General features: G+C 45.5%; 1 protein-coding gene and 1 long non-coding RNA gene across 4 annotated transcripts in view; one reads left to right on the top strand and one right to left on the bottom strand.

Annotated features, from left to right (window-relative positions):
- The window catches only part of kiaa0586 (KIAA0586 ortholog), a 934633-nt gene that overhangs the window by 180693 nt on the left and 733949 nt on the right, over positions 1-19991 (top strand). For all 3 annotated transcript variants that reach the window (XM_072489245.1, XM_072489251.1, XM_072489243.1), the window contains one exon: positions 14601-14721. In XM_072489245.1, the coding sequence (XP_072345346.1) occupies positions 14601-14721 (121 nt within the window). The remainder of the gene's footprint in view (positions 1-14600; positions 14722-19991) is intronic.
- The window catches only part of LOC140399788 (uncharacterized), a 102233-nt gene that overhangs the window by 64327 nt on the left and 17915 nt on the right, over positions 1-19991 (bottom strand). The window lies entirely within an intron of this gene.

Below are 19991 nucleotides of genomic sequence, written 5' to 3'. Positions count from 1 at the left end.
GACATGAGGTCATTGTGGAGTATCCAAAGTCGGTCTACTTGTGCGCTGGCACATATACCGCGGGATAGGGCATCTGGGGGCTCATTGAGCTTCCCAGGTCAATACAAGATATTGTAATTGTAGGTGGAGAGTTCAATCCTCCACCTCAGATCTTGTCATTCTTCACCTTGCCCTGCTGCGTGTTGTTAAAAATGAAGGCAACCGACCGTTGGTCAGTGAGGAGAGTGAATCGCCTGCCGGCCAGGTAATGCCTCCAATGTCGCACAGCTTCCACAATGGCTTGGGCTTCCTTTTCGACGGAGGAGTGTCGAATTTCGGAGGTCTGAAGGGTACGGGAGAAGAAAGCCACGGGCCTGCCCGCCTGGTTGAGGGTAGTGGCCAGGGCAAAGTCGCCAGACGCATCGCTCTCCACCTGGAATGGGATGGACTCGTCTACTGCGTGCATTGCGGCTTTGGCACTATCTGCCTTGATGCGATTGAAGGCCAGGCGGGCCTCAGCCGTCAGGGGAAAAATGGTAGATTTAATGAGTGGGCGGGCCTTAATTGGGGACCCACTGGGCACAATAGGAGAAAAACCCCAGGCACCTCTTCAGGGCCTTGGGGCGGTCAGGGTCGGGCCTTAGTACCCCGTTTTCCACCACGTAGCCAAGGATGGTTAGGCGGGTTGTGTGGAAAATGCATTTCTCCTGATTATATGTGAGGTTAAGGAGCTTAATGGTGTGGAGGAAATGTCGGAGGTTAGCGTCATGGTCCTGCTGGTCATGGCCGCAGATGGTGACATTATCCAGATACGGGAATGTGGCCCGCAGCCACTACTGGTCAACTATTCGGTCCATCACTCGTTGGAAGACCGAGACCCCATTGGTGACGCCGAAGGGGACCCTGAGGAAGTGGTGGAGGCGGCCATCTGCCTCGAAGGCAGTGTATTGGCGGTCCTCCAGGCGGATAGGGAGTTGGTGGTATGCAGACTTCAAGTCAACAGTGGAGAAGACTCGATACTGCACAAGTCTTACTGTAGTCGATGACCATCTGGTGCTTCTCCCCAGTCTTGACGACCACCACTTGGGCTCTCCAGGGGCTGGTACTGGCCTTTATGATCCCTTCCCGCAGGAGTCGCTGGACCTCTGACCTGATAAAGGCCTTGTCCCGGGCACTGTATCATCTGCTCCGAGTGGCGACGGGCTTACAGTCCGGGGTAAGGTTTGCGAAAAGCGAGGTGGAGTGACCTTCAGGGTCGCGAGGCTACAGACAGTGACGGGGGGCAGGGGTCCACCAAACTTCAAGGTAAGGCTTCGGAGGTGGCACTGAAAATCAAGACCCAGTAATAGGGCAGCGCAGAGAGGACGTAGAGCTTGAAATTAGCATACTCTACGCCCTGTACCGAAAGGGTTGCGACACAGTACCCCCGGATCTCCACGGAATGTGATCCGTAAGCCAGGGAGATTCTGGGTGACGGGTAAAATTGGAGGGAGCAGCGCCTTACCGCATCTGGGTGGATGAAGCTGTCAGTGCTCCAGGAGTCAAAGAGGCACGTCGTCTCGTGCCCGTTGATCCGGACGGCCATCATGGATTTAGTAAGGTGATGAGATTGAGACTGGTCGAGGGTGATGGAGGCGAGCTTCAGAAGGTGGGTGGGCTGGTCGAGAATAGCGGAGGCCAGCGTACGACTGGGTGGGCAGGGGTTCTGGGAGGTGACGGGATGATTCCAAGATGGCGGTCCCCATGGGTCGCACGTGGCGGGTGGCGTCGAAGATCACAGCCGCCACGGGTCGCACGTGGCGGGTGGCGTCGAAGATGGCGGCCCCCACGTGGCGCGTGGCGTCCAGGATGGCGGCCCCCACGGGTCGCACGTGGCGGATGATGTGGTAGATGGGGGCAGTCCCGACAGGCAACACGCAGCGCTGCTGCTGCTGGGTCTGGAAACTTTAGGAACAAGTCGGGCCTGGCAGACTTTGGCTAAGTGGCCCTTCTTTCCGCACCCGTTGCAGATCGCGCTCCGTGCTGGGCAGCATTGTCTGGGGTGCTTACCCTGGCTACAGAAATTGCATCTCGGGCCTCCAGAGTTGGCGGGTTGATGCAAGGCACAGGCTTGCGACGCACCCGGGTCAGGTGATGGCAGCGCCCACGACGTCCACGAGGATGCCGCGTGGTTGGAAGTGAAGGCATCCATGTTATGGAAGGCCACTTGCAGCGAATTCGAGAGCTGCACTGTTTCTTGGAGGCCGAGTGTACCCCCTTCTAGCTGGCGCTGGCGGATGTAGTTAGATTTTATGCCAGCGACAAAAAGGCGTCCCTGATCAGCAGCTCCGTGTGCTGGACAGCCGATACCGCTTGACAACTACAGTTCTGGCCGAGTACCCGCAAGGCGTGCAGGAATTCGGCCTGCGATTCTCTGGGGTGTTGACGCCTCGTGGCAAGGAGATGCCTAGCGTACACCTCATTTACTGCCTTTACATACTGCCCGTTCAGCAGCATCCCTGATAAGGGGGAAAACCTGCGGGCTTACCCGGGCGTTGAGGAATCGAAGCTTGTGGATGTTGGTGACGGCGTCGGCGGCAGATTGGAGGTAAGCTTCGAAGCAGCTTAGCCAGTGCTCGAATGTCGCAGTGGCGTCGGCTGCTTGTGGGTCCAGTTCCAGTCGATCAGGCTTGAGTGATGCATCCATCTTAATTGTTTAGTTGATTAAATTGATGTGCCATCAATTATACAAAGAAGAGTTGTGGAATGAAACTGTGGCTTACCACAGGTGTGCCGACCTTTGATCTGGACACAGCACAGTAAGGAAAATATTTAATTTCTTTAAAATGACTGAGGAATCTGAATAAAACGACTGAGGAATCTGAATATTCCAAGAAAATTACAATTGATCCCTTTACAACTGGTGCGAGTTCATAAAAGTCCTTTTGGACACGCTGATAAACAATTACAGATACCCTAGACAATATAAAGAAAATATAAGTTTTCATGACTGCTTCCGGGTCAAAGGATGTCACCCACCCCTCCTGAGAAAAATCACCTTTACTGTAGTAAATTTATTACAGCAAGTTCTGAACATAACAAACATTTTTTAACAATTAACGTATTATACATTACGCGGTAACAAACATGTTATTTTGTATTTACAAAAGCTTCCTTACAAATATCAAGTGTTATTTTACAATCTTATAAAACCCAATAAGGTCACCTGGCTTTCAAGATATCCCACCTCTTGTTCTTTAAACTCTCGATAAGGTATTCACAATCATATTGTTTCAGCTGGCAACATTGAATATAAATGGCTACAGCGAACTCCACTGAAATTGCCAATCTGTATTGGACTTTGTACAGTCAGGGGATCCTTGGTCAGCATTTCTGATAGACCGAAAAGGTTTACAATTTGTTTGATCTGGTTAACTTTGTCAAGCACAACATTGCTGATTGCTGGCAAAGCATGTGGCTTCTGGATACTGGTGGCTGTGAATTGGAATTCAAGAAGACATTCTCTGTCAGACCACTTCTTGCCCTCTGGATTCAATGATTTCCTTAATTCTTTAAAGCTAGACAATGAATTGCCATCAGGTTTTTCACTTTTTCAAACAGATTCTGTACCACTCTGTTCAGGTTTTGACTTCTGACCTCCATTTTCTTCCATGTCCAAGTCCTGGTTTTAACTGGTCAACTATCCAAATTGTGCTCTTAACAATTAAATTCACCTCATCCTGCTTAAATTCAGGATTATTTTCAATTTATTTTATTTCCAAGTTATTTTGCATGATTTAACCTTTTGATTTCCTTTTTCAGGAAATGCAAGTTTAAAAATGACTCATTTTGCACAAGTTGTTCATTCTTCTGTCCAGAACAACCCTCTTTTGCTGCTGTAAGAATTTTTTTCCACGTTATGCCAATATTGAGCTGGATAGTCCATTTTATTTAGTTCCCAAATTTTCTTAATTACTTTTTGCTTTTAGCTCTCTGTGTCTCATTCCTTTTCAGCAAGAGTGATTGAGCCTTTATTTTGAAGTTTTAACTTAAGCTTAAGAACACGTATCCTTCCTTGCACCTCTATAGTGTCGGCACTGGACTGGGCTTTTCCACTCTCGTTCAAAGTGTGTTTTTGTTCAGTTTCATCATTACCTTTGAGTGCTCTTGCCATCTGTTTAACCTCATCTTGTTCACACTTTTTCTGCATTTTTAATTCAGGTGACTTTATCTCATCTACAACAACAAAGTGTTCTTTTTAAATTAGTCGGGATTAAGTGTCTGACTCTTTGGACACGACTTTAGTTGAAACATTCATTTTCACATCCTGTTTACTGAAAGTCATTGATTATTTTAAGTCACTTGGCTTTTCCATTACAGCTTCAATTTCAACAGCCTCAATGTGCTTTTGTGAAACCACTGGAGAAAACAATACCTTATCCCCAGCCGAGCCATTTCCGAACAAGAAATCAACACCTTCAGTGGGCAAAGTAAGAATGATACTGGCAGTAACAGAACCAGTGACTACGCCACATTTTAAATTAACATTATACAAAGGAACCAGGTAAACAATTACCATTAAAACTCTGAATCAATACCTTTTAATGCAGTTACTTTTGGAGAAAGCTTCATGTCACTGCCAATATCTGTGACTGTGCTAATCCTGTATCTCGAAGGATAGTAATCAATGTGCCTGCCTACCCTGATGAACATATGGACATTTCACTCCAGAGCAAAAAGTAAATCTCCATAACTTCCCATCACCTGATTCATCCTCTCAGTGAATGTGCAAGCTCCTCGCTGCTTGTCGTGAATTTACTAACCAGGACATTATGACCTGGGGAACAACCATTAACAGGACAAATGCGACAAGTTTGGTTTTTAACTTGCAGCATTCAAGCCTTCATGTGTTCTTCCTTGTGGCAAACGTAGCATAGTAATCCTCTTGAATGAAAACTGCTTTCTAAATCTTAATTTTTGCTATTCCAAGAAGGGCATGCATCTACTTGGTCCACCTTTCTCAGAGAGGCCTGACTTCTTCTCATCATCGACCTTCCTCTATTTCCAGTTTCTCTGGAAGTTTCCAAAGTGCGGCATGTTATTTAAAAAAAAAAAAATATTTTATTGAAAATTTTTGGTCCACCATCACAGTACATTGTGCATCCTTTACACAATAATATATCAGTATAAATAACAATGACCTGTTTTATAAACAAAGAATAAATAATATATAACAAAAACGAAATCTAAAACTAAATGCAACTGCCTTGTCTCAGATAAACACTCTCCAAAAATATGATTTAACAGTCCAATATACAATTATTTATAGCAACGACCTATACATATTCTACATATATATTAACAACCCTGAGAGTCCTTCTGGTTCCTCTCCCCCCCCCCCCCCCCCCCCCCCCCCTGCTGGGCTGCTGCTGTCTTCTTTTCCATTCCCTCTATCTCTCTGTGAGGTATTCGACGAACGGTTGCCACCGCCTGGTGAACCCTTGAGCCGATCCCCTTAGGACGAACTTAATCCGTTCCAGCTTTATAAACCCTGCCATGTCATTTATCCAGGTCTCCACCCCCGGGGGCTTGGCTTCCTTCCACATCAACAGTATCCTGCGCCGGGCTACTAGGGACGCAAAGGCCAAAACATCGGCCTCTCTCGCCTCCTGTACTCCCGGCTCTTGTGCAACCCCAAATATAGCCAACCCCCAGCTCGGTTCGACCTGGACCCCCACTACTTTCGAAAGCACCTTTGTCACCCCCACCCAGAACCCCTGTAGTGCCGGACATGACCAGAACATGTGGGTGTGATTCGCTGGGCTTCTCGAGCATCTCGCACACCTATCTTCTACCCCCCAAAATTTACTGAGCCGTGCTCCAGTCATATGTAACACCTTAAATTGAATCAGGCTTAGCCTGGCACACGAGGACGATGAGTTTACCCTACTTAGGGCATCCGCCCACAGCCCCTCCTCAATCTCCTCCCCCAGCTCTTCTTCCCATTTCCCTTTCAGCTCATCTACCATCATCTCCCCCTCGTCCCTCATTTCCCTATATATATCTGACACCTTACCGTCCCCCACCCATGTCTTCGAGATCACTCTGTCCTGCACCTCATGCGTCGGGAGCTGCGGGAATTCCCTCACCTGTTGCCTCGCAAAAGCCCTCAGTTGCATATACCGGAATGCATTCCCTTGGGGTAACCCATATTTCTCGGTCAACGCTCCCAGACTTGCGAACTTCCCATCCACAAACAGATCTTTCAGTTGCGTTACTCCTGCTCTTTGCCATATTCCAAATCCCCCATCCATTCTCCCCGGGGCAAACCTATGGTTATTTCTTATCGGGGACCCCACCAAGGCTCCCGTCTTTCCCCTATGCCGTCTCCACTGTCCCCAAATTTTCAAAGTCGCCACCACCACCGGGCTTGTGGTGTATTTCTTCGGTGAGAACGGCAATGGGGCCGTCACCATAGCTTGTAGGCTAGTCCCCCTACAGGACGCCCTCTCCAATCTCTTCCACGCCGCTCCCTCCTCTTCTCCCATCCACTTACTCACCATTGAGATATTGGCGGCCCAGTAGTACTCACTTAGGCTTGGTAGTGCCAGCCCCCCCCTATCCCGACTACGCTGTAAGAATCCCTTCCTCACTCTCGGGGTCTTCCCGGCCCACACAAAACTCATGATACTCTTTTCGATCCTTTTGAAAAAAGCCTTCGTGATCACCACCGGGAGGCACTGAAACACAAAGAGAAATCTCGGGAGGACTACCATTTTAACCGCCTGGACCCTCCCTGCCAGTGACAGGGATACCATGTCCCATCTCTTGAAGTCCTCCTCCATTTGTTCCACCAATCACGTTAAATTTAACCTATGCAATGTACCCCAATTCTTGGCTATCTGGATCCCCAAGTAACGAAAGTCCCTTGTTACCTTCCTCAGCGGAAAGTCCTCTATTTCTCTGCTCTGCTCCCCTGGATGCACCACAAAGAACTCACTTTTCCCCATGTTCAGTTTATATCCTGAGAATTCTCCAAACTCCCGAAGTGTCCGCATTATCTCTGGCATCCCCTCCGCCGGGTCCGCTACATATAACAACAAATCATCCGCATACAGAGATACCCGGTGTTCTTCTCCTCCTCTAAGTACTCCCCTCCACTTCTTGGAACCCCTCAATGCTATTGCCAGGTGCTCAATCGCCAGTGCAAACAATAATGGGGACAGAGGGCATCCCTGCCTTGTCCCTCTATGGAGCCGAAAGTATGCAGATCCCCGTCCATTCGTGACCACACTCGCCACTGGGGCCTATACAACAGCTGCACCCATCCAACATATTCATCTCCAAAACCAAATCTCCTCAGCACCTCCCACAGATAATCCCACTCCACTCTATCAAATGCTTTCTCGGCATCCATCGCCACCACTATCTCCGCTTCCCCCTCTGGTGGGGGCATCATCATTACCCCTAGCAGCCTCCGTATATTCGTATTCAGCTGTCTCCCCTTCACAAACCCAGTTTGGTCCTCATGGACCACCCTCGGGACACAATCCTCTATCCTCATTGCCATTACCTTGGCCAGAATCTTAGCGTCTACATTTAGGAGGGAAATAGGTCTATGGTCTATAGGACCCGCATTGCAGCGGGTCCTTTTCCTTCTTTAGGAGAAGCGATATCGTTGCCTCAGACATAGTCGGGGGCAGCTGTCCCCTTTCCTTTGCCTCATTAAAGGTCCTCATCAGTAGCGGGGCGAGCAAGTCCACATATTTCCTGTAAAATTCAACTGGGAATCCATCCGGTCCCGGAGCCTTCCCCACCTGCATGCTCCTAATTCCTTTCACTACTTCCTCTATTTCAATCTGTGCTCCCAGTCCCACCCTTTCCTGCTCCTCCACCTTGGGAAATTCCAGCCGGTCCAGAAAGCCCATCATTCTCTCCCTCCCATCCGGGGGTTGAGCTTCGTATAATTTTTTTATAAAATGCCTTGAACACTCCATTCACTCTCTCCGCTCCCCGCTCCATCTCTCCTTCCTCATCCCTCACTCCCCCTATTTCCCTCGCTGCTCCCCTTTTCCTCAATTGGTGGGACAACAACCTGCTCGCCTTCTCCCCATATTCGTACTGTACACCCTGTGCCTTCCTCCATTGTGCCTCTGCAGTACCCGTTGTCAGCAAGTCAAATTCTACGTGTAGCCTTTGCCTTTCCCTGTACAATCCCCCCTCCGGTGCCTCCGCATATTGCCTGTCCACCCTCAGAAGTTCTTGCAGCAACCGCTCCCGTTCCCTACTCTCCTACTTTCCTTTATGTGCCCTTATTGATATCAGCTCCCCTCTAACCACTGCCTTCAGCGCCTCCCAGACCACTCCCACCTGGACCTCCCCATTATCATTGAGTTCCAAGTACTTTTCAATGCACCCCCTCACCCTTAGACATCCCCCCTCACCTGCCATTAGTCCCATGTCCATTCTCCAGGGTGGGCGCTCTTCTGTTTCCTCCCCTATCTCCAAGTCCACCCAATGTGGAGCGTGATCCGAAATGGCTACAGCCGTACACTCCGTTCCCCTCACCTTCGGGATCAACGCCCTTCCCAAAACAAAAAAGTCTATTCGCGAATAGACTTTGTGGACATAGGAGAAAAACGAAAACTCCTTACTCCTAGGTCTGCTAAATCTCCACGGGTCTACTCCTCCCATCTGCTCCATAAAATCTTTAAGCACCTTGGCTGCTGCCGGCCTCCTTCCAGTCCTGGACCTCGACCTGTCCAGCCCTGGTTCCAACACCGTATTGAAATTTCCCCCCATTACCAACTTTCCCACCTCTAGGTCCGGGATGCGACCTAGCATACGCCTCATAAAATTGGCATCATCCCAGTTCGGGGCATATACGTTTACCAAAACCACCGTCTCCCCCTGTAGTTTGCCACTCACCATCACGTATCTGCCCCCGCTATCCGCCACTATAGTCTTTGCCTCAAACATTACCCGCTTCCCCACTAATATAGCCAGTCCCCTGTTTTTCGCATCTAGCCCCGAATGGAACACCTGCCCCACCCAACCTTTGCGACCTTTGCGTAGTCTCACCTGGTCTATCAGTTTCAAGTGCGTTTCCTGTAACATAACCACGTCTGCCTTAAGTTTCTTAAGGTGTGCGAGTACCCGTGCCCTCTTTATCGGCCCGTTCAGCCCTCTCACGTTCCACGTGATCAGCCGGGTTGGGGGGCTTTTTACCCCCCCCCCTTGTTGATTAGCCATCCCCTTTTTTCCAGCTCCTCACCCGGTTCCCACGCAGCTGTGTCCCCCCCAGGCGGTGCCCCCCGCCCATCCCACCCCATACCAGCTCCCCCCTCTCCCCAGCAGCGGCAGCCCAATAATTCCCCCCTCCCACCCCCTCCCGCTAGATCCCCCACCAGCGTAGTTACACCCCCCATGTTGCTCCCAGAAGTCAGCAAACTCTGGCCGACCTCGGCTTCCCCCCGTGACCTCGGCTCGCACCGTGCGCCGCCCCCTCCTTCCTGCTTCCCTATTCCCGCCATGATTATCATAGCGCGGGAACCGAGCCTGCGCTTCCCCCTTGGCCCCGCCCCCAATGGCCAACACCCCATCTCCTCCACCTCCTTCCTCCCCCCACCACCTCCTGTGGAAGAGAGAAAAGTTACCACATCGCAGGATTAATAACATAAAACTCCTCTTTCCCCCCTTTTTACCCCCCTCTTCGCCCCCCCATACTCGCCCCACCACTTTGTTTCAAACGTTCTTTTTTTTAATAACCCGCTCATTCCAATTTTTCTTCCACGATAAAAGTCCACGCCTCATCCGCCGTCTCAAAGTAGTGGTGCCTCCCTTGATATGTGACCCACAGTCTTGCCGGTTGCAGCATTCCGAATTTTATCTTCTTTTTGTGAAGCACCGCCTTGGCCCAATTAAAGCTCGCCCTCCTTCTCGCCACCTCCGCACTCCAGTCTTGGTATACGCGGATCACCGCGTTCTCCCACTTACTGCTCCGAGTTTTCTTTGCCCATCTAAGGACCATCTCTCTGTCCTTAAAACGGAGGAATCTCACCACTATGGCTCTGGGAATTTCTCCTGCTCTCGGTCCTCGCGCCATCACTCGGTATGCTCCCTCCACCTCCAGCGGACCCGCCGGGGCCTCCGCTCCCATTAACGAGTGCAGCATCGTGCTCACATATGCCCCGACGTCCGCTCCCTCCGCACCTTCAGGAAGACCAAGAATCCTTAGGTTGTTCCTCCTCGGGTTGTTCTCCAGCGCCTCCAGCCTTTCCCCACATCGTTTATGGTGTGCCTCGTGCATCTCCGTCTTCACCACCAGGCCCTGTATGTCGTCCTCATTCTCGGCAGCCTTTGCCTTCACGACCCGAAGCTCCCGCTCCTGGATCTTTTGCTCCTCCTTTAGCCCTTCGATCGCCTGTAATATCGGGGCCAACAGCTCCTTCTTCATTTCCTTTTTGAGTTCTTCCACGCAGCGTTTCAAAAACTCGTGTTGTTCAGGGCCCCATATTAAACTGCCACCTTCCGACGCCATCTTGGTTTTTGCTTGCCTTCCTTGCCGCTGCTCTAAAGGATCCACCGCAATCCGGCTACCTTCCTCTCCTTTTTTCATCCGTATCCAGGGGGGATTCCCTTCTGGTTCACCGCACAGTACTTTTAGCCATTAAAATTGCCGTTGGGGCTCTTATTAAGAGCCCAAAGGTCCGTTCCACCGGGAGCTGCCGAAACGTGCGACTCAGCTGGTCATCGCCGCACCCGGAAGTCCAACAATCTCTCTCTTACGCAGACCAGCTAAGGTTAACCAAACCCACCGTGGCATGCTCATATCCCCCCATTCTAATAGCTCTTAAAAAGAAATCCAGAGGATAAACTCCAACCTTAAGGAAGAATCAGAAGGAACCCAGTCCTCTCCACATACATGGTTTAGCTCAGTGGGCTAGACAGCTGGTTTGTGATGCTGATGAAGGCCAGCAGCGCGGGTTCAATTCCCGTACCAGCTTTCCCGAACAGACGCCGGAATGTGGCGACTAGGGGCTTTTCACAGTAACTTCAGAGTTGTGACAATAAAAGGTTATTATTATTATTATACATATCTAATCTATTGAGGCCTTCGAAGGAGAAAGGCGCAAATTCTTAAATTCAGAATTACTAAAAACCAAATTAAAAACCCGATGCTGTTAGCTCTAACTCAGCCTGGTGCGTTGCCAGATATTGGGAAATTCCACAATCTCAGGGGAGGTGCTGGCGTTACGGCGTTGACGCTGGATTAGAAATCAGAAACCCAGGGTAATGCTCTAAGGGCCCGGGTTTGAATCCCGCCACTGCAATTGGTGAAATTTGAATTCAATAAAAATCTAAATAACCATGAAACCATTGCCGATGTTTGTAAAAACCCATCTAGTTCACTAATGTCCTTTAGGCCTGGTCTGGCCTACATGTGACTCCAGACCCATAGCAATGCCCTCCAAGGGCAATTAGGGATGGGCAATAAATGCAGGCCCAGCCTGCGATGCCCATGTCCCATGAACGAATAAAAAAAAACTAACCCTAACATCCAACTCCACCCCCACCATCTGCCCAGTACCCCGCCCTGTCTCCTCTCATCTTCATTATAAATGAGATAAGGGGTGTCAAAAAAACACTCCCCCCTCCCATAACCACAAGGATTGTAACACATAATGACAAAAAAAGAGTAAAACTGTGCACAGAGCACATTTCACATAATCGACTCAAAATGATTTTTGCTAGAACATGTTAACAGACAACACTCACCCTCGTGCTCATATCTCGCACACCCTTGCAGAAGAAAAGACAACAATAAATAATTATCAAAATAATCACAAGGGAGTAATAATCCAGGATTATAGAAGAATTGCAGGATAATGACAGAATCCGTGTTGCTCTAGAAGGATGACTCCAAGATCGGATCAACGAACACCCCTCAGGATCTCTCAAGAATTCAAACGAATGAAGCACCTTCATTTCCACAATGCTGTCACCCAATCAACCCACAGCCTAGGCCCTGGCCTGGGGCGGGGGGGGTAACTCGGCCACCTCCAACCCCTCGTATCAGGATCTCAATGTCTCGAAGCGGGGCCTTACTAGGGAAAGTGCTCTTCTGAATGCAAGAACTCTCATGTGCCTCCACCATTCTCCCAAGGATACCTTGCAAAACCTTCTAAGTGATCTGTAAAAACATGCACCACATCCAGAAGACCATTCTCCATTGCGGCCATTATCCGGATGCACACAGCACTACCAAGCCGAAAGCCCGCTCACCAGCAACAACACCACTGCAAGATGCACCAGCCCACTCAGACCGCAATGATCAAGTGAGGGTTTTCTACAATTGATGTCTGCTCCGCTTTGCAATACACAAATCAGGATCTACCGCCAGACATATATCCCAAGAAAAGACAAAAATGAAATGTGCACCCGGATAAAATAAAGGATGACAGGATGAGCAGAGAGCTCACAAAAGCACAGCCTCTTACATCAAATGAGCAACATCCTCCCAGCATACCATTTTGAATGTGTGTGTAGTCAGATTTAATTTTTCTTAAGTTAGTATTGTTTTGTGCTTTTAAACACTAATTCAGAATTTTCAAATGGGAAGGACCAAACTACACCAGGAACAGTTCTCTAAACGACAGAATTGTAAGGAGAGTGCATAATTTAAAAAAAAGTAGGGAGGACAGTAGAATCATTAAACATTGTCGCATATGGAGACTCATCTTAAAATTAAAAGGAAATTATCACAAGTGAATTTTGACAGAAACAGTCATGTGTGGAGCTGCGTGATTCAGAGAGCTATTTGTATTGTGCCTGAAAACAAGCACTGCAGCAGCTGCATATCAGGATTTATGTTACACATATTAAAACAGAAAATGCTGGAAATACTCAACAGATCTGGCAGCATCTGTGGAGAGAGAAACAGTTAACATTTCAGTTGCATCACAGTCCTGATTTCTGATGAAAGGTCATAGACTTGAAACTTTAACTCTGTCTCCATAGATGTATCTTGAGCTGATGAGATTTCCAGCAGTTTCTGTTTTAATTTCAGATTTCCAGTCTCTGCAGTATTTTGCTTTTGTATTTATGTTACATGAGCCCTACATGTAAAGGGTTCTCAGCATCCACAGTGCATATAAGAATGTGAAAATTTAAGGTGCTCAGTAAGAATGTTGGGAGTGATTTTATTTTGATTTTATTAGTCTACATTGCAATGCAGGCTTACTGACCAAAATTGGAATTTTAATGCAGTTGATCTCCTGTGGTGGTGCCCATGGGGAGTTGGGATCAATGGCAGTACTCAGGCGAAGCAGTGTTAGAGGCGATAATTGAATAAGACTAAGAAGTGTGATAGTGGAGGAAAGGACAAAGGGAAAACAGCATGGTGTGGGAAGAAGACTATTTGTTTAGATGGGACAATTGCCAAATCTTCTCTGTGGGAAATGAGTGCCTGATCAGGATTCTGTTCAGTGGGGTGTTTGGGGGGCTAGGAGCAGCAAAGGAGTCCTAGTTCTTTCATAGCTGCTCAGTTAGGGGATGGGGTGGGAGTGCTAGTTCTTGAAAAGTTGCTTAGTATGCAAGAAGAAATGATTGTCAAAAAGCAGTTCACTGTTGGGGGTCTGGGTATCAGGGTGCAGTCGGTGAGATCCTAGTCCTTCGGTGAATGTAATTCTGGGCTTTTCTACAGACTATTTTTTCTTTGCTATCCACCTCTAAAACCTTTTGTCCTTCAATTCAGTTTCTCCTTGCTACCCAGGCAGGTAACCTGCAGCAGTATCAAGCTATGCTCATAGTGCCACCTACAGGTGAAATGCAATTAAAACGATGCAAGCCAGTGCTGTTTTCTATATATATATATATTGATTATACAGGGCAGCACGGTGGCGCAATGGTTAGCACTGATGCTTCACGGCGCTGATGACCCAGGTTCAATCCTAGCCCGGGGTCACTGTCCGTGTGAAGTTTGCACATTCTCCCTGTGTTTGCGTGGGTCTCATCCCCACAACCCAAAGATGTGCAGGGTAGGTGGATTGACAATGCTAAATTGCCCCTTAATTGGAAAAAAAAGAATTGGATACTCTTTTTAAAAAATAAAAAAAAAAATTTTTTTTTTAATTATACAAAATATTTGTTGCTATTTTGGAAAGCATTACAGCCTCTTGGTTTACCTGTCTTTTTATAAGCACACTATTTCTGTCAGGTGCAATGGTGCCATTTTGAAGCTGACAGCAGTTAGCTCTGATCAATCTTTGGCCAATGAAAGCAGCACTCAGTGCATGCTTAACTTTTTGCTAGTGCTGCTGTGTTTGAAAAATAAATGGGCTATTTGTAATTCTTTTGATGTTTACTTTGTACTATTGCATTTATATTTAAGGTGGGCTTGAGCAACTTTAGTTGAAGTGATTTTTCTTAAGATTGCTGTAGTTATATTAAAGATGTTCTATGTTTTGATTTTGATGCCAAATTACTGTGGTCGATGCTGGTAATTTAAAGAACGATTTAGGGTTTGTTTTCTTTTCAGGTATCACGTGCCCTGATCTAGACGATTGAGCAATCAAATTATTTATTTACTTCAGCAAATTGTGCATTTAACAGGAACTTTATTTTTCTCTCTCTCACTACAGGAAATAGGAATTTTTTGGAAGAGATTCTAAATAATCAGGAAACTCCAGCAAGTGAGATAGATGCTGTAGAGAAGACCAGCGTTGCCATGACAACTGCAGGCAGACATCCAGACAGGTCCAGGTAAAAAAGACTTAGCTGCACATGCACAGCAGCAGTTTTTTTCCTTAATAGGAATTAACTGAAAATATATCCTCCAGCTGTAAAGCCATTGATGCTGTCTGACTTCAAGCCTTTCTCACACAATATAAAACTGTTGTGCAAACACGTAATCGTGGTGGACTCAATACTGGGTTTTTTGGAAAACCAGAGACAGGAGGCTACATCACAAGGCCATTCTGATATCCTTCTGTTTCTATGGTTACTGTAACAGCATTTATCAGTTCCTTATGAGACGAGGCAAAGCAAATCTGTATGCACATGGCAAGGTTCCAGCATTTCAATTGAAAAAGCACTTTGAACTACTGCCAAGTTTATAAGAAGCATAGCTGTCAGGACTGCTTAATGCTGGCAGTTTGTATTTGGCAAGCTTTCATTTCCCATCATTCTTCAATTGGCTATTTTCCATGTACTCAGCGGAAGCTAAAAATTAACCCATTACGATGATTGCACAAACTGAAATTTTAAATTTATATTGTTAGTGTGGTTTAGAAGATAGCTTAAAGTACACTTTTTGAAATGAAATACTTGAGTAATCGTTAATTCACTTTCAATACATTGAATTCTGATCTTTAACAACCTATCCTATCCATTCTTCTACATGGAAGTATTCATTTAAAATATTTTACTCAGTAATTATTTCTAGAGAGGTGTGCAGTGCTAAGTTTCTTCATTACTGAATAACTTGAAATTTTGGAATGTCAGTATTGTAATAAATCTCAATGGAGATATGGGCATTCTTTCTCTTTATTTTTGAACTTGAAGGATTCTAGGTGGTATTTTTGTGGACAAATGCACTCACTATAGCTGAAAGCACAATGGGTTCATTATTGGGAAAAAAAGGGTTACTTGGAGAAATATGCAGGGACTTTCAACCAACACAGAGATCAAGAGTATCTGCTTCTTCCTCCTCTGCTATTCACCAGTTTCCAGTACAAATGGATTGAAAATTGTCTGTTCCTCAGGCAGCTGGAAGAAGTTCAGGAAAATTATGCCTGGCATGAATTGTAAAGAATGGCTTGTATAAAACCAACTCCAGTGTTTGCTAGTTTGTGCTACACAATTAGAGTTTTTCATTGCCTTCCCCTATTCCAAGAAGGCAAAGTGTCTTAAGCAATCCCTAATATGTTTATGACATTAGTTATTCAATGAACAATGTTTTCATCCACTGCATTTTTAATGATGAAATTATCCCTTCATCCATTGCCAAACGAGTAAAACAAATGTTTTTTTTCTTTAAATTCTAGATTTAGTTAAAAGACAAGTTAATATGTAAATAAATCATCTTTTCACCTTTACCATAATTCTTGTAACTGGAAAATATAATTTCTGTGTTTTGAAATGCAGAAATAGTACATTTTACTCACTATTGAATGGAATCAGAATAACAATGCACTGAAGGAGGCTATTCGGTACACCGTGCTTATGCGGCTCTTTGAAAGACCTATCCAATTAGTCCCACTCCCTAGCTCTGTCTCTGTAGCCCTGTAAATTATTTCTCTTCAAGTATTGAATTTCCTTTTGAAAGCTACTATTCAATCTGCTACCATTTCAGGCAATGCATTCCAGAACACCACAACTCACTGCATAAGAAACAATTTCCTTATGTTGCCTCTTGTTCTTTTGCTTACCACCTTAAATCAGTCCTCTAGTTACTGCCCCTTTTGAATGCCTCTATCATTTCTCTTTGTTCTAAGAAGAAAAGTTCTTGCAATTTTTTCCCGTCTTTCCATCCTGGTACCATAATGGTAAACCTCTTCTGCACCTACTCCAAGGCCTTAGCAACCTTCCTGAAGTGTGATGCCCAGAAATGAACACAATACTCTAGTTGAGGCAAACCAATGTTCATCATAACTTTCTTATATGATATTCTGTACCTCTAGTAATAAAACCAGTAGTCCTATGTGCTTTGTTCATGGTCTTCTCAATCTGACCTGCAACCAACAAAGACTTGTGTACATACACCCCAGGTGTCTCTGTTCTGCAGCCCACTTAAAATTTAGCTTATATTCTTCCTCTTTTTCTGGCAAACTGTGTCACTTTGCATTCAATTTTATCAGCTATGTACATGCCAATTCATCTGTCTGTATTGTTCTGAAGTCTGCTACTATCATCCTAATTGTTTACTTACAGTTATGAGTTTTGTGTCATCTGCAAATTTTTTAAATTATGCTCTGTGTACCCAGTCCAGGTCATTCATATGTCCAAAATAGCAAGTGATCCTAATACTGACCCTGGAAAATACCACTGTGTATTTCCTTCTAGTCTGAAAAACAATCATTCATCACTACTCTCTGCTTTCAATTCCTTGAATCACATGGGTTTTCATTTTGTGTTCAAGTCTTGTTACGGGCCAGGGTTTAGAGAACCCCAAAGTGTATCATGGAGTTCACCTGACCCACAACTTTTAAAAGATTGTGGTATGGGGAGCACATGGCCCACTCTTCAGGTGTGGTACAGCAGAAATGGAAAAGTATATTTTGAAAGCAAAACAATGTTTATTCTATAAACTCAAGTTAACCTTTTAAAACATACAGTGAACATCTTAGCAACCATTAATTCAAATACAACCCCCAAAGAATACAACACTAAGTAATGCTTACGCTGTCCTTTTAACATCCATAAGACTTACAAAAGAAACACCTGTGTACTGAAGCACATTAGGTTTACATTCACAACTGAGAACATTTATAATTCTGAATTCACCAAATGATCAAGAGATAGTCTTTTGATGGCAGAGAGAACAGAAGTACACCTGCTTGGTCTGGCTTCAGCTCCAACACTGAAAACGAAACTAAAACACATCCTGCAACAAACAGCCGAAAGCAAAAGTAAAAAGCTGACAGACAACCCAGCTCCACCCACACTCTGATATCACTGCTGTCATATGAGCAGCCAAACATTTCTTAAAGCGACATTCTCATGACACCTCCCCCCAAGAAAAAAAACCATCAACTTCAAGATGGTTTCATTTTTCACCTTTTCACTATCCTTTAAGAAATGCACACAGTAAATATACTTTTACGTTTCAAAAAACAACACACGCAAACAGGTATAATAATATAGTCCATTTTTTTGTTTGTTCCTCCAACTGAAATCCTTCCACATTGACAGTCTCTTTGAACAAGAAGGTCTCTGCACGATCCATCCATTCCTCAATGCCTCGGCATGTCTCTTTAAAGTCAGATATGATCACAGAGTCCCTTGCAATTCTCCAACACAGGAGCATTGGTTATCACAGCTTTCAGGCAGTCAAATGCCCGTTGAAAGTCCGCTGTCCATTGAAAGTTTTGAGGTTTCTTCAGCAAGTCCATCAGTGGAGCAATCACGCTGCAAAACTTTTGCACAAATGTTTGATCAAACCCACTCATGCCAAGAAGTCGCATTATTTCCCTTCGTCTTGGGGGTATTGGAATCTCCTCAACAACTGTTGGTTTCACATCCCGTGTGACCATTCGACCCTGTCCGATTGTATGGCCAAGGAAAGTGACTTGGGCTTTTTCAAATTCACTTTTGGCTAGGTTTATCACCAAACCCGCCACCTGAAGTCGATCGAATAACTCCATCAGATGTTTTAAATGTTCTTACCATGTCTGGCTGAAAACTACCAGATGGTCGATGTATACCGCACACTTGGGTAATCCTAAAACAACTTTGTTAGTTAACCGTTGAAATGTGGCTGGGGTGTTTTTCATGCCAAATGGCATAACTTTGAATTGGTATATACCATCTGGAGTCACAAAAGCTGAAATCTCCCTCGCCTTTTCGAATAAAGGTACCTGCCAGTAACCTTTAAGTAAATCCAATTTGGAAATAAAAGCTGATTGTCCCACTTTCTCAATACAATCCTCCAAATGTGGGATAGGATAAGAGTCCGTTCTTGTAACTGCATTAACCTTTCTGTAGTCCACACACAACCGTTGGGTACCATCTGGTTTTGGTACCATCACTATGGGTGAGCTCCATTGGCTGCAACCCACTTCAATTATGCCATTTTTAAGCATACTCTCAATCTCTTTGTTAACCTGTGCCAATTTTAAAGGGTCAAGTCTGTATGGATGTTGTTTGATTGGAACAGTAGTTCTTACATCAACATCATGTATAGCTATTTTAGTACTTCCCAATTATCTCCACAAACTTGCCCATGTGATATCGATATCTCTTTCAGGTCAGTTTGTTTTTCCTCTGGAAGGTAACTCAACAATTTATCCCAATTTTTAAGAACATCCTCATTTTCCAATTTAATTTGAGATATGTCAAATTCACAGTCATCTGGATTTGGTTCGTCACTTTGAGTTAGAATCATTAAAACCTCCTTTTTCTCTCCTTCCCTTTCAAAGTACCTTTTAAGCATAGTCACATGACACACTCGGTGAGTTTTCCTTCTATCCGGCATTTTTACCACATAATTCACCTCACTTAATTTCCTTTCAATCTGATACGGTCCACAAAACCTAGCTTTTAAAGGTTCACCTACCACTGGTAACAATACTAAAACTTTATCTCCAATGGCAAAACTATGAACTTTGGATTTCTTGTCCGCTACCCGTTTCTTCACATTTTGTGCAACTTTGAGCATCTGAGACCCTCAGAAGGTAAGTAAGTGATTTTTACTCATTTTTACTTTTATTACCTTTTCAAATTGTGTGTGTGTGGGGGGGGACGGGACTGAAGTGACATCACAGAAAAGCTGTGACCTGATTGGCTGGTTGAGAATCTACACTAAATTAAAAAAATTAAGCATTGGTAAACTAATTAAACATAATTACTTAATTATAATTTAGAGGGGTATCTAAGCCAGAGATCGGATAGTACTGTATTTAGCTTTCACATTTATAGTAGAAATCTAGTGTTAGGAAACATATAGTTAACAGTAACTTTTTAAAAAAACTTTTAAATGTAATTTATTAATTAATTGACGCAATGTCAATTAGAGGGGTGCAGTGCTCCGACTGTGAGATGTGGCAGGACCGGGAGGCTTCCAGTGTCCCGAATGGCTTCATCTGCAGAAAGTGCACCCAACTGGAGCTCCTCACAGACCGCATGGTTCGGTTGGAGCGGCAGTTGGATGCACTTAGGAGCATGCAGGTGGCGGAAACCGTCATAGATAGCAGTTATATAAATGTGGTCACACCCAAGGTGCAGGCAGAGAAATGGGTAACCACCAGAAAGGGCAGGCAGTCAGTGCAGGAATCCCCTGTGGTTGTCCCCCTCTCGAACAGGTATACCCCTTT

The sequence above is a fragment of the Scyliorhinus torazame genome, chromosome 2, assembly GCF_047496885.1.
Source record: "Scyliorhinus torazame isolate Kashiwa2021f chromosome 2, sScyTor2.1, whole genome shotgun sequence".
Classification (NCBI taxonomy): Eukaryota; Metazoa; Chordata; class Chondrichthyes; order Carcharhiniformes; family Scyliorhinidae; genus Scyliorhinus; species Scyliorhinus torazame.
This window is presented reverse-complemented; position numbering and strand designations above follow the sequence as displayed.